Source organism: Archocentrus centrarchus, chromosome 8, assembly GCF_007364275.1.
Source record: "Archocentrus centrarchus isolate MPI-CPG fArcCen1 chromosome 8, fArcCen1, whole genome shotgun sequence".
Classification (NCBI taxonomy): Eukaryota; Metazoa; Chordata; class Actinopteri; order Cichliformes; family Cichlidae; genus Archocentrus; species Archocentrus centrarchus.
The window spans coordinates 252,065-269,613 of record NC_044353.1 but is presented as its reverse complement, the minus strand read 5'-3'; the positions used below and the strand labels follow the sequence as shown (position 1 = coordinate 269,613).

Here is a 17,549-nt window from a genome sequence, read left to right as displayed (position 1 = left end):
GTCTGTGTTTTAGTGATGGGAAGTTCAACTCTTTCGGCTCCCAAACGGCTCCTCAGATTGTAGTTAAAAAAATGTGTAAAATGACTTACTTTTCCTCACCATTCCTTCATGTAGCCTCTATGTAAAGCGCAACTTTCTCTTGCTCTTTCCGGTTTCTAAGCAAACTTTGCAGGAGACGCTCCCTCTGTGTTTGAGCTGTGTGGAGTGTCTCTTCCCTCCCCCCACCCTGTTCCTTCGTGCACACAGATTCCACCACACATCTTAACCATTCACTTCAAAGATCCGTCTCTTAGAGCCGGATCATTCGCAACTGACCCGTCACTACTGTTTCAATTCAATTCAATTCAATTCAATTCAATTTTATTTATATAGCGCCAAATCACAACAAACTGTCGCCTCAAGGCGCTTTGTATTGTGGGTAAAGACCCTACAATAATACAGAGAAAACCCAACAGTCAAAACGACCCCCTATGAGCAGCACTTGGCGACAGTGGAAAGGAAAAACTCCCTTTTAACAGGAAGAAACCTCCAGCAGAACCAGGCTCAGGGAGGGGCAGTCATCTGCCGCGACCGGTTGGGCTGAGGGGAGAGAAAGACATGCTGTGGAAGAGAGCCAGAGATTAATATCAATTAATGATTAAATGCAGAGTGGAGTATAAACAAAGTAAATAAGGTGAATGAGAAGAAACAGTGCATTATGTGAACCCCCCAGCAGACTAGGCCTATAGCAGCATAACTAAGGGATGGTTCAGGGTCACCTGATCCAGCCCTAACTATAAGCTTTATCATAAAGGAAAGTTTTAAGCCTAATCTTAAAAATAGAGAGGGTGTCTGTCTCCTGAATCCAAGCTGGAAGCTGGTTCCACAGAAGAGGCGCCTGAAAGCTGAAGGCTCTGCCTCCCATTCTACTCTTAAGTATCCTAGGAACCACAAGTAAGCCAGCAGTCTGAGAGCGAAGTGCTCTGTTGGGGTGATATGGTACTATGAGGTCTTTGAGATAAGATGGTGCCTGATTATTCAAGACCTTGTATGTGAGGAGAAGGATTTTAAATTCTATTCTAGATTTAACAGGGAGCCAATGAAGAGAAGCCAATATGGGAGAAATCTGCTCTCTCTTTCTAGTCCCTGTCAGTACTCTAGCTGCAGCATTTTGGATCAGCTGAAGGCTTTTCAGGGAGCTTTTAGGACAGCCTGATAATAATGAATTACAATAGTCCAGCCTAGAAGTAATAAATGCATGAAAGAGCTTTTCAGCATCACTCTGAGAAAGGATGTTTCTAATTTTAGAAATATTGCACAAATACAACAAAGCGGTCCTACATATTTGTTTAATATGTGCATTGAAGGACATATCCTGGTCAAAAATGACTCCAAGATTTCTCACAGTGTTACTGGAGGCCAAAGTCATGCCATCCAGAGTAAGTATCTGGTTAGACACCATGTTTCTAAGATTTGTGGGGCCGAGAACAAGAATTTCAGTTTTATCTGAATTTAGAAGCAGGAAATTAAAGGTCATCCAGGCCTTAATATCTTTAAGACATTCCTGCAGTTTGACTAATTGATGTGTGTCATCTGGCTTCATTGATAGGTAAAGCTGAGTATCATCTGCATAACAATGAAAATTGATGCAGTGCTTTCTAATAATACTGCCTAAGGGAAGCATGTATAATGTAAATAGAATTGGTCCTAGCACAGAACCCTGTGGAACTCCATAATTAACCTTAGTGTGTGAAGAAGACTCCCCATTTACATGAACAAATTGGAGTCTATGATATAAATATGATTCAAACCACTGCAGTGCAGTACCTTTAATACCTATAGCAAGCTCTAATCTCTGTAATAAAATGTTATGGTCAACAGTATCAAAAGCTGCACTGAGGTCCAACAGGACAAGTACAGAGATGAGTCCACTGTCAGAGGCTCTAAGAAGATCATTTGTAACCTTCACTAATGCTGTTTCTGTACTGTGATGAATTCTGAAACCTGACTGAAACTCTTCAAATAAACCGTTCCTCTGCAGATGATCAGTTACCTGTTTTACAACTACTCTTTCAAGAGTCTTTGAGAGAAAAGGAAGGTTGGAGATTGGCCTATAATTAGCTAAGACAGCTGGGTCAAGTGATGGCTTTTTAAGTAGAGGTTTAATTACAGCCACCTTGAAGGTCTGTGGTACATAGCCAACTAATAAAGACTGATTGATCATTTTTAAGATTGAAGCATCAATAATTGGAAAGACTTCTTTGAACAGTCTAGTAGGAATGGGATCTAACAAACATGTTGCTGGTTTGGAGGAAGTAACTATTGAAGTTAACTCTGAAAGATCAACTGGAGCAAAAGAGTCTAAACAAATACCAGCAGTGCTGAAAGCAGCCGAACATGAAGAATAATCTTTGAGATGGTTATGAATAATTTTTTCTCTGTCTAAAATTTTATTTGTAAAGAAATCCATGAAGTCACTACTAGTTAACGTGAAAGGAATACTCGGCTCTACAGAGCTCTGACTCTTTGTCAGCCTGGCTACAGTGCTGAAAAGAAACCTGGGGTTGTTCTTATTTTCTTCAATTAATGATGAATAGTAAGATGTCCTAGCTTTACGGAGGGCTTTTTTATACAGCAACAAACTCTTTTTCCAGGCTAAATGAGCATCTTCTAATTTAGTGAGACGCCATTCCCTCTCCAGCTTTCGGGTTATCTGCTTTAAGCTGTGTGTTTGTGAATTATACCACGGAGTCAGGCACTTCTGATTTGAGGCTTTCCTTTTCAGAGGAGCCACAGTATCCAAAGTTATACGCAGTGAGGATGTAAAACTATTGACGAGATAATCGACCTCACTGGGAGCAGAGTTTAGGTAGCTGCTCTGCACTGTGTTGGCACTGAAGAGCATAATAATGAAGGAATTAGATCCTTAAACTTAGTTACAGCACTTTCAGAAAGACTTCTACTGTAATAAAACTTATTCCCCACTGCTGTGTAATCCATTAAAGTAAATGTAAATGTTACTAAGAAATGATCAGACAGGAGGGGGCTTTCAGGGAATACTGTTAAGTCTTCAGTTTCTATGCCATATGTTAGGACAAGATCCAGAGTATGATTAAAGTGGTGGGTGGGCTCCTTTACATTTTGAGAGAAGCCAATTGAATCTAACAATAGATTAAATGCAGTGTTGAGGCTGTCATTCTCAGCATCTACATGGACGTTAAAATCACCCACTATAATTATTTTATCTGAACTGAGCACTAAATCAGGTAAAAAGTCTGAGAAATCAGACAGAAACTCTGAGTAAGGACCAGGTGGACGATAGATAATAACAAATAAAACAGGTTTTTGATTTTCCCAATTAGGATGGACAAGACTAAGAGTCAGGCTTTCAAAAGAATGAAAACTTTGTCTGGGTCTTTGATTAATTAATAAGCTGGAATTGAAGATTGCAGCTAATCCTCCTCCTCGACCTGTGCTTCGAGCATTCTGACAGTTACTGTGACTCGGGGGTGTTGATTCATTTAAACTAACATATTCATCCTGCTGTAACCAGGTTTCTGTAAGGCAGAATAAATCAATACGTTGATCAATTATTAAATCATTTACTAATAGGGACTTGGAAGAGAGAGACCTAATGTTTAACAATCCACATTTAATTGTTTTATTTTTTGGTGCAGTTGATGAAGCTGTATTATTTATTGTTTTTGAATTTTTATGCTTAAATAGCTTTTTGCTGATTTTAGCTTTGTTTTTTGGTGGTCTGGGAGCAGGCACCGACTCTATGGGGATGGGGTTTTGGGGGGATGGCAGGAGGAGAGAAGCTGCAGAGAGGCGTGTAAGACTGCAGCTCTGCTTCCTGGTCTCAACCCTGGGTAGTCAGGTTTTAGGAGGGTTAATAAATTTGGCCAGATTTCTAGAAATGAGAGCTGCTCCATCCAAAGTGGGATGGATGCCGTCTCTCCTAACAAGACCAGGTTTTCCCCAGAAACTTTGCCAATTATCTATGAAGCCCACGTCGTTTTTTGGACACCACTCAGACAGCCAGCGATTCAAGGAGAACATGCGGCTAAACATGTCGCTCCTGGTCTGATTGGGGGGGGGCCCAGAGAAAACTACAGAGTCCGACATTGTTTTTGCAAAGTTACACACCGAGTCAATATTAATTTTAGTGACCTCCGATTGGCGTAACCGGGTGTCATTACTGCCGACGTGAATAACGATCTTACCAAATCTACGATTAGCCTTAGCCAGCAGTTTCAAATTTCCATGAATGTCGCCTGCTCTGGCCCCTGGAAGACATTTGACTATGGTCGCCGGTGTAGCTTCACGTTTCTCAAAACAGAGTCGCCAATAACCAGAGTTTGTTCCTCGGCGGGTGTGTCGCCGAGTGGAGAAAAACGGTTAGAGACGTGAACAGGTTGGTGGTGTACCCGGGGCTTCTGCTTAGGACTACGCTTCCTCCTCACCGTCACCCAGCTGGCCTGTTTTCCCTGCTGCTCGGGATCTGCTGGGGGGGAGCTAACGGCGGCTAAGCTACCATGGTCCGCACCCGCTACAGGGGCCTGGCTAGATGTAGGATTTTCCAGGGTGCGGAGCCGAGTCTCCAATTCAGAAAGCCTGGCCTCCAGAGCTACAAACAGACTACATTTATTACAAGTACCGTTACTGCTAAAGGAGGCCGAGGAGTAACTAAACATGTGACACCCAGAGCAGGAAGGTGCAGGAGAGACAGGAGAAGAAGCCATGCTGGTAGTGAGTCGGCTAAGGGCTAAGCTACTAGCTGAGCTAAGCTAGCGAATTTCTAAAAACAACGTGAGTAATGTGAATACAGGTGATTCAGCAAAGAGTATGCTATTTAATGTAGGTGAAGATTACACTAAAATATTGTAACGTTCCGTTATGTCACCCAAGCACCAGGCAGAGGTTTCGTTACTAACACCATTTAATCAGGCCGGACACACACAGAACAGCTCTCGCCGGATACAGCCAACTCTAACTCACACAAGAAAAAAAGAGACCTCCCTCCCAAGAGCGACCCCCCACATCTCCTTTCGGTTCAACCCCAAAACAACCTAACTTAAAGAGAACAATAACTGTGACACACATTTAGCAATAACGTCCATCATGGATCATTACACTGTTCCCCTAACAAAAAGTTCCTCGTCCTCGAGGGAAAAACACAGTCTCTGAGGCGGGGAGGCAGTTGACGTCGCCTCCTTGGCTTCCGAGGGGTGGCATGAACTACAGGAAACTGAGGGGGAGAACAAGGGGATGGGGAGGGAGCCATGTCCAGCTGGGAGTCCAGCTGAGCTGGAGTGTGGGGGATTTGCATGCATCCCTCAGAGAAAGGGGAAGGAGAACGACCCTTATAAGGGGCCATCCTGTCTCTGTGCAGGACCACTTTCCTGCCTCTAGGTGGTAACTGTACTCTATAAACCACTTCCCCAACTCGTTCCAGGACACTGCAGGGTCCAACCCAGTTGCTGTCCAGTTTAGGACACCGTCCTTTTTTCTCTTCGGGCTGTAGACCCACACCAGCTCTCCAGCACGGAAGTGCCTCCCTTTAGTAGTCAGGTCGTAGTTTCTCTTTTGCCGCAGTCCCGCCTTTGCCAGCTGGTCCCGAGCATAGGAATGCGCCGACTCCAGTCGGTCCTGCAGCTTCCTGGCATAGCTTTGACCCGGTGGCGCATCCGGAGCATCAGGAGGTTTCCCAAAAGCCAGTTCAGCAGGGGTCCTTAGTTCTCTCCCTAACATGAGCAGGGCGGGTGTGCACTGGGTGGAGTCCTGGACGGCCGACCTGTAGGCCATTAGGATGAGTGGGAGGTGAGTGTCCCAGTCACGCTGGTGTTCTGACGTGATGATGGCTAACTGCTGGGCCAGTGTCCTATTAAACCTTTCCACCAGGCCATCACTCTGGGGGTGGAGTGGCGTGGTGCGGGTCTTCTGAATTCCAAGGCGTTCGCACATGGCAGCAAACACCCTGGACTCAAAGTTACGGCCTTGGTCACTGTGAAGAACCCCTGCCGTTCCAAATCTGCTGAGCATTCCCTCCACTAATGTGTCAGCCACTGTCTCCGCCTCCTGGTCTGGGATGGCGTATGCTTCCGGCCATTTAGGGCAAACCACATAGCGGTTTCCCCTATCAGTCCGGGGAAATGGCCCCATGATGTCCACAGCCACTCGCTCCATCGGTGCACCTGCCGGTTGCTGTTGAAGTTGAGCACGGGACTGGTCCAGCGGACCTTTGTGGGCGGCACAGGAGTCACAGCTTCGGCAGAAGCCCTCCACATCTCTACGCTGCTGGCCCCAATAGTAACCCTGGCGCAGGCGGCGAAGGGTCTTTGACACGCCAAAGTGGCCAGCGCCTCTACTCCCATGGCAGGCTTCCAGCACCGCTGGCCTTAGCGACTTGGGTACCACAACTTGCCACCTTTCCTCACCTGTAGCAGGATCTTTCCAGCCGCGCTGCAGCACTCCCTTGTCCAACCTTAGGGCATTGAACTTGGCCCACAGCCCTTTGGTGGCGATAGAGAGCCCGGTAACCTCATCCCAGTTAGGTCGCTGCTCGTTCTCAAGCCATCGTAGTACTGGTAGCAGGTCGGTGTCTTGCTCCTGCTGGGCCCTCCATTCTGCCATGTCCACCACTAGGAGTGCCCTGCAGGAGAGCTGTGCAGGATTATCTGTTGCTGTGAGTTCCCTCTCCTTCTCCTCCCGCTTCCCACAATAGCGGCAGCCTGTCGCGGCACATGGGCGGCGGGATAGTGCATCCGCATTGGAGTGGTGTGCCCCTGCTCTGTGCTCCACAGTGAAATTAAAGGCCTGGAGCTCCTCCAGCCAACGAGCCACCTGCCCCTCTGGTTCTCTGAAAGACATAAGCCACTGGAGGGCGGCATGATCAGTCCTGATGATAAAAGGCGTGCCACATAGGTAGTACTTAAAGTGTCTCACTGCCATCACCACAGCCAGGAGCTCTCGCCGTGTGACACAATAGCGTCGCTCACTCTTATTCAGGACCCGGCTGAAGTATGCCACCACCTTCTCACCTTCAGGTCCGACCTGCGACAGCACGGCTCCCAGTCCCACACTACTTGCATCTGTGTCCAGGACAAATGGTAGTGCGGGGTCAGGTGGGGCAAGGATCGGAGACTCCGTCAGGGATCTGCGCAGGGTGTCGCATGCCTGCTGACAGTCTTGGGTCCAGCTGAAGTCGTGATCCTTCTGCAGCAGGCGAAAGAGTGGTGCAGCTATGGAGGAGAAGCCTTTTACAAACCTCCTGTAATATGACGCCAGTCCCAGGAAGCTTTTTAGTTGCACCTGGTCTGCGGGAGTGGGCCAGTCCCTAATGGTCTGCACTTTTTCCTCCAAAGTGCTGATGCCCTCCCGACCCAACTTGTGACCAAGGAACTCCACCTCCCTCCTCATGAAGTGACACTTGTCCGGGTGCAGCTTAAGGCCTGCGGCCCTTACTCTCTCCATTACCTGTCTCAGGGTATCCATGGTGGTTTCAAAAGAGGTCCCATGCACCAGGAGGTCGTCCAGGTAGACCAGACACTGCTGTCTTGGGACACCAGCCAGCACACCGTCCATAAGTCTCTCAAAGGTGGCTGGGGCGTTGCACAGGCCAAAGCTCAGGACTCTGAACTGCCACAGTCCCCTGTTCGTGCAAAAGGCCGTCTTTGGTCTAGAATCTGGGGACAGAGGCACCTGCCAGTAACCACTTCGCAGGTCCAGGGTGGAGAACCAAGAAGACCCTGCCACCAGGTCGAGAGACTCATCGATTCTGGGAAGGGGATAAGAGTCCTTTTTAGTAACTTTATTAAGTGGCCTGTAGTCCACGCAGAAGCGCATTCGTGGACTGTTCTTCTTGGGCACCATCACCACAGCAGATGCCCAGGGACTTTCAGATGGCTCTATGATGCCCATCTTTAGCATCTCACGCAGTTCTTGGTCAGCCGCCTCCTGATGAGCCAGAGGAAGGCGACGAGGACGCATTTTAACAGGACGAGCATCCCCAGTGTCAATAACGTGTTCCACCAAGTGTGTCAGGCCTACATCACACTCTGTGAGGGCAAAAATGTCTTTAAAGTCCAAGAGCACCTGCCATAGACTTCCTTGCTGCTGCTGAGTCAGGCCCTCACAGTTCCTGGACCAGACGTTTCTCACTGCTGACAGCCTCTCCTCTTCATCAGTTCGCTGTTCAACTAGTGGTAATACAGGGGACTCCGAGGTGCAAGCCGCTATTACAGCAGGGGATGGGTTTAAAGGTGGGGGTTTAAGCTGCACCCTCTCTCCTCCCGGGAGTAACAGACAGCCTTCCCCGAGGTCCAGCACACCATCAATGGCTCGTAAAAAGTCCAGCCCCAGGATGCAGGCATCCTGGACGTCAGCCACCCAGGCAGCAAAAGGCATGGTTAGGTCTCCAACCTTAAACTGAAACATCCCCCTCCCTGTTATGGGGGCCAGGTCACCAGTCACTGTCTTAAGCTGCACATTGGTTGTTTGCATGGCAGTCCCAGCTGGAATGATGTCAGGTCGGACCAGTGTTGTGTTGGACCCTGTGTCGAGGAGTGCTGTGCAGGATACCCCATCAACCACCACCGGAATGTGGCAAAAGTCACCAACTTGGGTCCAGCCTACAGTAATGACCCTGCCAGGTGACAATGTGGGTGGTGTGGGGGTGTTGGTCACGACGGCCCGTGTACTCCCACCTACACGGGCCCCTGACCGTTTCCCTGCGCCGCTGCAAACCTGGGGCACTGCCTGATGAGATGTCCAGCTTGTCCACATCCCCAGCAGCTTTGTGGTCGGCGGCGTGTGCCAGCACGGGGAGAAGGTGACTGAAGAGCAGCCGCCTGGGTCATGCTGTGTGGTCCCCCCTGCCTCTCCGTCCGCTCAGCAGGTGCAGATGTTGCTCTGACCACTGGTGAATCCTCAGCCCCTCCAGGAGGTCCTGTCAGCATCTCCCTCTCCAACGCCAACTCCAGAGCTGCACTGAGTGTGGTTGGACGAGCAAGCTGTGTCTGAATACGGAGCTCTTTGGGACTGAGGGCCTGTAGGAACTGATCACGGGCGAGCTCTGTCTGCACTGCAAGGGGCATGTTGTCATAGGCCCGCCTGCAGAGGCACTCAATGTCATGGGCCAGGATATGCAGCGGTTCTCCAGGCAGTCTCCGTCTGTTGTGAAACTCTGACCTCAGTAGCACAGGCTGGTTATACTGCCCAAACCGTCTCTGGAGTGCCCCAACTAGAGCAGTATAGTCTCCCCTCTCTCTTTCACTCAGCAGCAGCAGGCATGCTGCTGCATCCTCACACAGGCACAGAGCTAATTGCAATGCTTTATGTTCGACAGACCAGCCAGCTGCAGCAGCTAATAGTTCAAACTGAGCAATAAACACTTCCCACGGCGTCTTACCGCTGAACTTGGGTGTCTTTATGTTTACCGTAGCCGGCTGTGCATGGGCGCTGCCATCATTGTTTACATCACATGACCTCCGCTCCGTCCCGCCGAAATGGCGATCATGGCGCGAACGGCCCTCCAGCCGAGACAAACCTGGGGAGAACCCAGCCTCAGCAGCCAGCTGGAGCGCCGCTTCCCTCACGCTGCGAGCGGGTCGGATATCCATCTCCTGCTCCTCCTTCTTAACAGTGTTCCTCCGCATAATCGGGAGTTGTGTCCCTGAGCCGTGAGCAGAGCCGCTGGTAATAGATCCAGGCGTGGTAGTTCGTAGTTTAAGCTTCTGACACCAGTGTAACGTTCCGTTATGTCACCCAAGCACCAGGCAGAGGTTTCGTTACTAACACCATTTAATCAGGCCGGACACACACAGAACAGCTCTCGCCGGATACAGCCAACTCTAACTCACACAAGAAAAAAAGAGACCTCCCTCCCAAGAGCGACCCCCCACATCTCCTTCCGGTTCAACCCCAAAACAACCTAACTTAAAGAGAACAATAACTGTGACACACATTTAGCAATAACGTCCATCATGGATCATTACAATATGTTATTATCCAGATAAATCGAGTTATACAGATATAACAGCTAACAGACAGCAAAACACTGTGCTCCGAAACAGGAACAGGAAGTGATACAATACCGCAGTGAGAGCCAACACCAAGTCCTTCCTTCCTTCTGTGTTTCCATTTCTAGTGTGTTATGGTTTTGGATCCTGGGATTCTTTGTTTGTATTTTTGGACACTAAGGCTTTCACCATTAAATCTACTACACATCAGCTCTGACTTATGCGTCCTGCAATCGGATCCACCCCTGCCAGCCACACAGCCTCATCGTGATATTATGATGTAACCATCTTGGAGTCATTTTTGACCAGGATATGTCCTTCAATGCACATATTAAACAAATATGTAGGACCGCTTTTTTGCATTTGCGCAATATTTCTAAAATTAGAAACATCCTTTCTCAGAGTGATGCTGAAAAGCTCATTCATGCATTTATTACTTGTAGGCTGGACTATTGTAATTCATTATTATCAGGCTGTCCTAAAAGCTCCCTGAAAAGCCTTCAGCTGATCCAAAATGCTGCAGCTAGAGTACTGACAGGGACTAGAAAGAGAGAGCAGATTTCTCCCATATTGGCTTCTCTTCATTGGCTCCCTGTTAAATCTAGAATAGAATTTAAAATCCTTCTCCTCACATACAAGGTCTTGAATAATCAGGCACCATCTTATCTCAAAGACCTCATAGTACCATATCACCCCAACAGAGCACTTCGCTCTCAGACTGCTGGCTTACTTGTGGTTCCTAGGATACTTAAGAGTAGAATGGGAGGCAGAGCCTTCAGCTTTCAGGCGCCTCTTCTGTGGAACCAGCTTCCAGCTTGGATTCAGGAGACAGACACCCTCTCTATTTTTAAGATTAGGCTTAAAACTTTCCTTTATGATAAAGCTTATAGTTAGGGCTGGATCAGGTGACCCTGAACCATCCCTTAGTTATGCTGCTATAGGCCTAGTCTGCTGGGGGGTTCACATAATGCACTGTTTCTTCTCATTCACCTTATTTACTTTGTTTATACTCCACTCTGCATTTAATCATTAATTGATATTAATCTCTGGCTCTCTTCCACAGCATGTCTTTCTCTCCCCTCAGCCCAACCGGTCGCGGCAGATGACTGCCCCTCCCTGAGCCTGGTTCTGCTGGAGGTTTCTTCCTGTTAAAAGGGAGTTTTTTCCTTTCCACTGTCGCCAAGTGCTGCTCATAGGGGGTCGTTTTGACTGTTGGGTTTTCTCTGTATTATTGTAGGGTCTTTACCCACAATACAAAGCGCCTTGAGGCGACAGTTTGTTGTGATTTGGCGCTATATAAATAAAATTGAATTGAATTGAATTGAATCTCGGGCTGACAGATCGGCTACTTCTTGTTCTCCATCTCTTTTCTTCTTTTTTCTTGTTTTTCTGTGAGTCTTTTTCATAGCAAACCTCTTCTTGTGTGTCCACTTTGTGGACTGGTGCCAGCGGAACCACCTCCTGATCAACGCCGCTAAAACCAAGGAGCTGGTGGTGGATTTCCGCAGGCGCAGACCCACCACACGGACACCGGTGAACATCCAGGGAGTGGACATTGAGATAGTGGACTCTTATAAGTACCTGGGTATTCACCTAAACAATAAACTGGACTGGACTCATAACACTGATGCGCTCTACAGGAAGGGTCAGAGCAGACTCTACCTGCTGAGAAGGCTGAGGTCTTTTGGAGTGCAGGGGACACTCCTGAAGACCTTCTATGACTCTGTGGTGGCATCAGCCATCTTCTATGCAGCAGTATGTTGGAGCAGCAGCTTGTCTACAGCTGAGAGGAAGAGGATAGACAAGCTCATCAGGAAAGCCAGCTCTGTCCTAGGATGTCCTCTCGACTCAGTGCAGGTGGTGGGAGACAGAAGGACTCTGACCAAAATAACATCACTGATGGACAAGGTCTCCCATCCCATGCATGAAACTGTTGCTGAGCTGGAGAGCTCCTTCAGTGACAGACTGCTGCATCCTAAATGCACAAAGGAGCGTTACCGCAGATCCTTCCTCCCAGCAGCTGTAAGACTTTATAACCATCACTGCTCCCAACAAAAACCACAATAGCCTACACAATGTAGGATAATATATAATATACTGTAAATAGTCCGGCCTGTTAAGGTTCAACACACAGGCACATCATGTACATTGTATATAGTGTTATTATTATTAGTAGTATTAAGGTTAATATTGTTTGTTGATTTTATATATATTCTTTTCTTAATAGTGTGAATTATTATATCTTTATTTATATTTATAATAACTGCGGCTGCTGTTACACCCAAATTTCCCCTCTGTGGGACAATAAAGGCTGTTTCTTCTTCTTCTTCATAGTGATAATAAATTATCTGGTCATCACCGGTTTCTAAACGTGTCCTGATATGTAAAACCTTAGAACTGACAGAGGACAGCCCTCTTTTGTTATTGTGACTATATAGACTTATGTATATACTATATATTTTTATATGTTGTATATAAGTCTCTGTTATAATTTTTTAAGAAGCTTCTACTTGTGTTGGGTAGAAGGTATGGTGTGAGAGGTTAGGTTTTACAGGTTTTCCACAGGCAGTGCATTAAGATTGTAAATTCCTCCAGAGTGATCTTTACTTTGCCCCAGAGTTTGGTTGAAAAAAATGTTCAGATAAGTCTGCCTATTAAATAGGCACATTGTCTCTTGTGGCTCGAATTTGAGACATCATTTCTGGCCAGTTTTGAGACCCAAAACCTCCTTTGTCTGAGCTGACTGTGTCTATAATATAAATTAACACGATATGACCTTTGTTCTGGTGGCTGGAGCAGGAGACTTGGATTGACCTGTACATATAGTCATACTGTAGTTTAACTAAACATGTGTAGTAGAAGTACTAAAACCTTTTAAACCTTGTTCTGGGCAAAAGGCGACAAAAACATATGAACCATGTCTCTGCTAGTGCAAACTCTATCCATCAAATCTATCTATCCAGTTCAGATCAAACTGATGTTCTTGTACTTGGCCCTACAAATCTTAGAAACATGGTGTCCAACCAGATACTGTGGATGGCATTACCTTGGCCCCCAGCAACACTGAGGAATTTTGGAGTCATTTCTGACCAGGATATGTCCTTCAATGTAGATATTAAGATAATGTTCACAATTATCAACATTTTCCAAAGCGTACAAACCATATGATGGGGGAGGAGTTTAACATCCAATGTACGCTTTTCAAATAGTTAGAAAATGTCCATCAATGCTACGTAAATTGAGCACTGCCACCTGACTGCCAATGCCCGAGGCATCAACCCTCGTTCACTTGTACACCACTGCACTATTGCGTGGTTTGCAGGCCTTATTGAATTCTCTAAAATAGGCCATCATCAATTCACAAAATGACTCTACTGATGATATTACACAGGGACAAGCTGCGAGTGCAGCACAGCAGGTGTGGAAAGCAGCCAAAGCCACCGGAGATAAATTCAACAAGGAAGTGGAAGCATTGTTCCAAAAATGGAAACTGTATGCAGTAAACCACAGAAAACGATGATGGATTTTATTCAGAAGGTATGTACATTAATTCGACATGTTCCTGGCGTGTTTTCATCTATGCTGGCCCGTATATTTGTGTGTAATTTGGTGACTGGTGCCCGGAACTGTTGCCAAATTTGTTTATGAAAACTTGCTGTTACTAAAGGTCCCCCTCAGTCCTAAAGTGAGTGTAAGAAGGGACACAATACGAGTGCTGTATGTACACGAAACATGGCAACAGCTTAGTTTTCAGGTTTCTGGTGTTGTGCCAAAAAGTGATTTCTTTATTTTTTTTTAACGTATTATTTTTGCTTAAATTGGTAAATAGACTGTGGTGCACAGGATTTATCAAGGGCTTATATAGGAAAACGTATATTTGATACCAAGATGTGTTTCTAATACTTCCTATTACATTACAATGCCAAAAAAAACTCAGGTGAAATTAAACGTCACGATAAAAGATCAACATTTTCTTTGTACACTTTTGGGAAGGAGGGTCTGAAAAAAGTACTCTCTGTACACTTTGGAAAATGTTGATAAATGTGAATGAATATTTCTAAAATTAGAAACATCCTTTCTCAGAGTGATGCTGGAAAGCTAATTCATGCATTTATTACTTCTAGGCTGGACTATTGTAATTCATTATTATCGAGCTATCCTAAAAACTCCCTGAAGAGCCTTCAGTTGATCCAAAATGCTGCAGTGATAAACATACAATGGGAAAAAATACAAGATCTCACCTTGTGGTGTAAGGATGATTCTGAGAAAGGTCAGGAATCACCCCAGAACTACACAGTGGGACCTGGTCAATGACCTGAAGAGAGCTGGGACCACAGTTTCAAAGATGACTGTTAGAAACACACTATCCTGTCATGGATTAAAATCCTGCAGGGCAAGCAAGGTCCCCCTGCTCATGCCAGCAAATGTCCAGGCCCATTTGAAGTTCACCAGTGACCATCTGGATGACCCAGAGGAGGCATGGGAGAAGGTCATGTGGTCAGATGAGACGAAAATAGAGTAGAGCTTTGTATCAACTACACTCATTGTATTTGGAGGAAGAAAGATAAGTACAACCCCAAGAACATCATCCCAACCATGAAGCATGGGGGTGGAAATATTATACTGAGGGTGCTTTTTACAAATGGGACAGGCTGACTGCACTGTATTGCACCAACAAGAGTGAAAATAAAACGTCAAGGTGGGCCAGCAAGTTGGACAACACCTGTAGGTGGACCCCAACTCACCTCAGTGTGTTTATCTTTGTAAGAAATCATAGCAAAGAGCATAAACAACCAATTCATGATAATCCATGAAGATGAGACCACAAATATCAATGCAACACACTTTATTTCACAGCACAACATCATTTCCTGTTTACAGCTTACATCACAGTAACGTCAAAATATTTCAGATGTCACAATCATCATTGGGCAGGGATTGTGCTAATGCTAATGTGTAAGCAGAGTTTGCTAACATGGAGGCGGTGCTACAGAGTACACATCAATGTGAGGCGGGGCTCCACGGTGAAGAGGCAAAGCTACAGAGTGCAGTTTGCTTCTGGAGAGAGTCGACATTTAGCCACCGTCAGGTAGGTCTCCACCTGCAGTACAAATACATCATCATTTTCACATTGCACTATTACTCTTGCCATCATCATGACATCATCAGCCTCTTCTGCCTCACCTTGTGCATGTCCTTCTTGAAGCATGCCAGCAGTTCATAGCTTCGTCTCAGCGATTCATCAGCTCCCAGACTTTGGTAATAGTTTCCGTAAGGCGCGAGCTGGAGGGCGCCACTGTCAGGGAAGTTCTCTGCTTCATCCTGATTGGCCTGCAGGGTCAGGTGGTTAGTCACATAGATATGATGGATGGAGCAACATGTTTGTGCAATTTATGTTCTTACCCTGATCAGCAGCAGGATTCCTGTCTTCAGCTCAGACAGTCTTGGTGAAATCTGGTTCCTCAGAGATGAACCTCCAGACAGAGAGCGACTGGGAAACTCCCAGGACTCAATCAATCGATAGGAGATTGACAGCAGCTTCAGAACCTGTGTCCGATTGATAAAAAGGCAACTGCTTCACTTGATAAACAGATTAATGACAACTTCAGAACATAAAAACCTACAGACCTATGGACCAGCTTTGTGGGATGCACATGGTTTTAAAGTCACGCCGATATAATGATGAGATGTTTCTGCCAGTTATTATTTATTGAATTATTATAATTATCAAGACACTTTAACACTTTTATATCTTCTATTAAAAGTTATTTTTAGGAAATTAACAGGATGTTCAGATTCTTAGAATAAAAGCCTTCAGTTATAGGACTCTATCACCATGCTCTGAAATGACAGGTTTTCAGAATAAAAGCCTACTATTCACTTTTAAAAAAAATCTTTTCCTGTAACTTTCCTGTAAAAGTATCAACTGCCATCTTGCTTCTTTTTTTTGTCTTTTTTTAAAGCAAACCTGTTTGTCTCCAAATTTTTAGTATCAAACCATAGCCTGAGTTTAGCAGCATAAACAATCCACAGTTTCTCCAGAAATAGTCTAGTCTTTACTGATGGTATGGGATTACACTGTGTTCTGTATTAGTGTGTAGGACTGTGTAGTGTTATGCAGTTCTGTATGGTGTTCTGACCGAGCTGCGCTGTGTCTCGTGTTTGTCGATCGGGCTGACAATATAATCAGAGTTGCAGAAATCCTGCAGGAAGATTTTATTGAGTTGACGTTGCTCCTCTGTCTGCAAAGAGCTTTCCTAAGACATGGAAATACACAAAAATACATAAAAAAGGAACAGAAATACAAAAAACTTCATATAAATACACATAAATACATATAAATCCTATGTTTGTTCTCATGAGGTTTGTGGTCTTCCTGGGTTCTTCTGTTGTCTAATTCCCCTCAGCTCAAAAAAAATCTGGTTCTGTGGGACTGATGGATCTCTGGGTTTCTCTCTGTTCTCCCCTGTTCTTCCCCCATTTCCTCCTGTTCTGCTCCTGTTCTCCATATATTTTCCTTCTGTTCTCCCTCATTCTTCACCTGTTCTCCCCTGTTGTCCCCTCTGAACTGCTGTAGACTTACAAAGTCGGAGAAGAGTCTCTGGGCGAGCAGGTGGAGGTGTTGGACTCTGCTGACTGCGATGGAGAACAGACGCTGGTTGTCTGTGATTGGCTGAGAGTAGACACCCAAACACACAACTGACAGCAGGAGGAGCACTGACAGACAGATGGACAGACCGTTTCAGACTTTCTTAAAGATAAATGTAGTTTCCATCTGCAGCTTTTGACCTGTTGATGTTATGTGACATCACAGTGTGGTGTGACATCATTAAAGCACCTGTTCAGACTTTTATTTGTGGTGTTTGATGGTGTGGTGGAAGCTCAGGTGTCTTACCTGTGTCCATGGCTGGTCTGGGATTAGTTCAGGCTATGGTTCTGGTTCAGATGAATCTGATCTGAGTTCATTCATTCTAATGTTTTCAGCTCTGAGTCTCTGCTTTTATAGCAAAAAACTGGATGATTAAATTCATCACCAGAAACATGAAACGAGCAAACACGTGTGTGAGTCTAATTAACATTAACACTTCATTGCTCATATTTATGCTGCATGAAAAACACACTGCTGGTGACCAAATTGTTTTAAAATCTATGATTTCAAGCTTCAAAAGACGTTTAACACAGCTCTAAAAGTTTTAAAAAATTATTAACATTTTGAGGGTTAAGAGATTTTATTTAGGAGAAAAACAATGCTTTCATCCACAAATAAAATCGAAAATCAGACAGAAGTCACTTTGAAAGCTGTGAGTTTGATTCATATGTGAAGATGAGTCGAGTCAGAGCTGCAGACAGAAACTCATCAATTCAAGAAAACAAATATTTACACTTTTTTTTTAAGTGTTTTCAGATTGAATTTATTTTCTCATTACAACAGATAATCACATATAAATGGGACACCAGAGATCAGTCCTGGATTAGGACCTCAGTCTCATTGTTTGTTAGCTAGGGTTGACATTCGTCCTGTAAAATATGGAATCGTCCTTTATTTGG

The 17,549-nt window shown here is 45.5% G+C and overlaps 1 protein-coding gene across 1 annotated transcript; it reads right to left on the bottom strand.

The window, feature by feature from the left end:
- Positions 1–15,039: 15,039 nt before the first annotated feature.
- gh1 (growth hormone 1) lies at positions 15,040–16,906 on the bottom strand. The gene is made up of 6 exons (XM_030735123.1): positions 16,897–16,906; positions 16,585–16,718; positions 16,142–16,258; positions 15,405–15,548; positions 15,186–15,332; positions 15,040–15,102 (listed from the first exon to the last, which is right to left on the bottom strand). The coding sequence occupies exons 1-6, from the start codon at positions 16,904–16,906 to the stop codon at positions 15,040–15,042; spliced, it is 615 nt and encodes a 204-aa protein (XP_030590983.1).
- Between the last annotated feature and the right edge of the window lie 643 nt (positions 16,907–17,549).

What these genes read in the sequence shown, in the direction of transcription:
- gh1 (XM_030735123.1), bottom strand. An exon ending in ACGAGACACAGCGCAGCTCG is followed by an intron (nt 15,549 to 16,141) that starts GTCAGAACACCA and finishes AATCGGACACAG; the next exon opens with GTTCTGAAGCTGCTGTCAAT. An exon ending in GAATCCTGCTGCTGATCAGG is followed by an intron (nt 15,333 to 15,404) that starts GTAAGAACATAA and finishes CTGACCCTGCAG; the next exon opens with GCCAATCAGGATGAAGCAGA.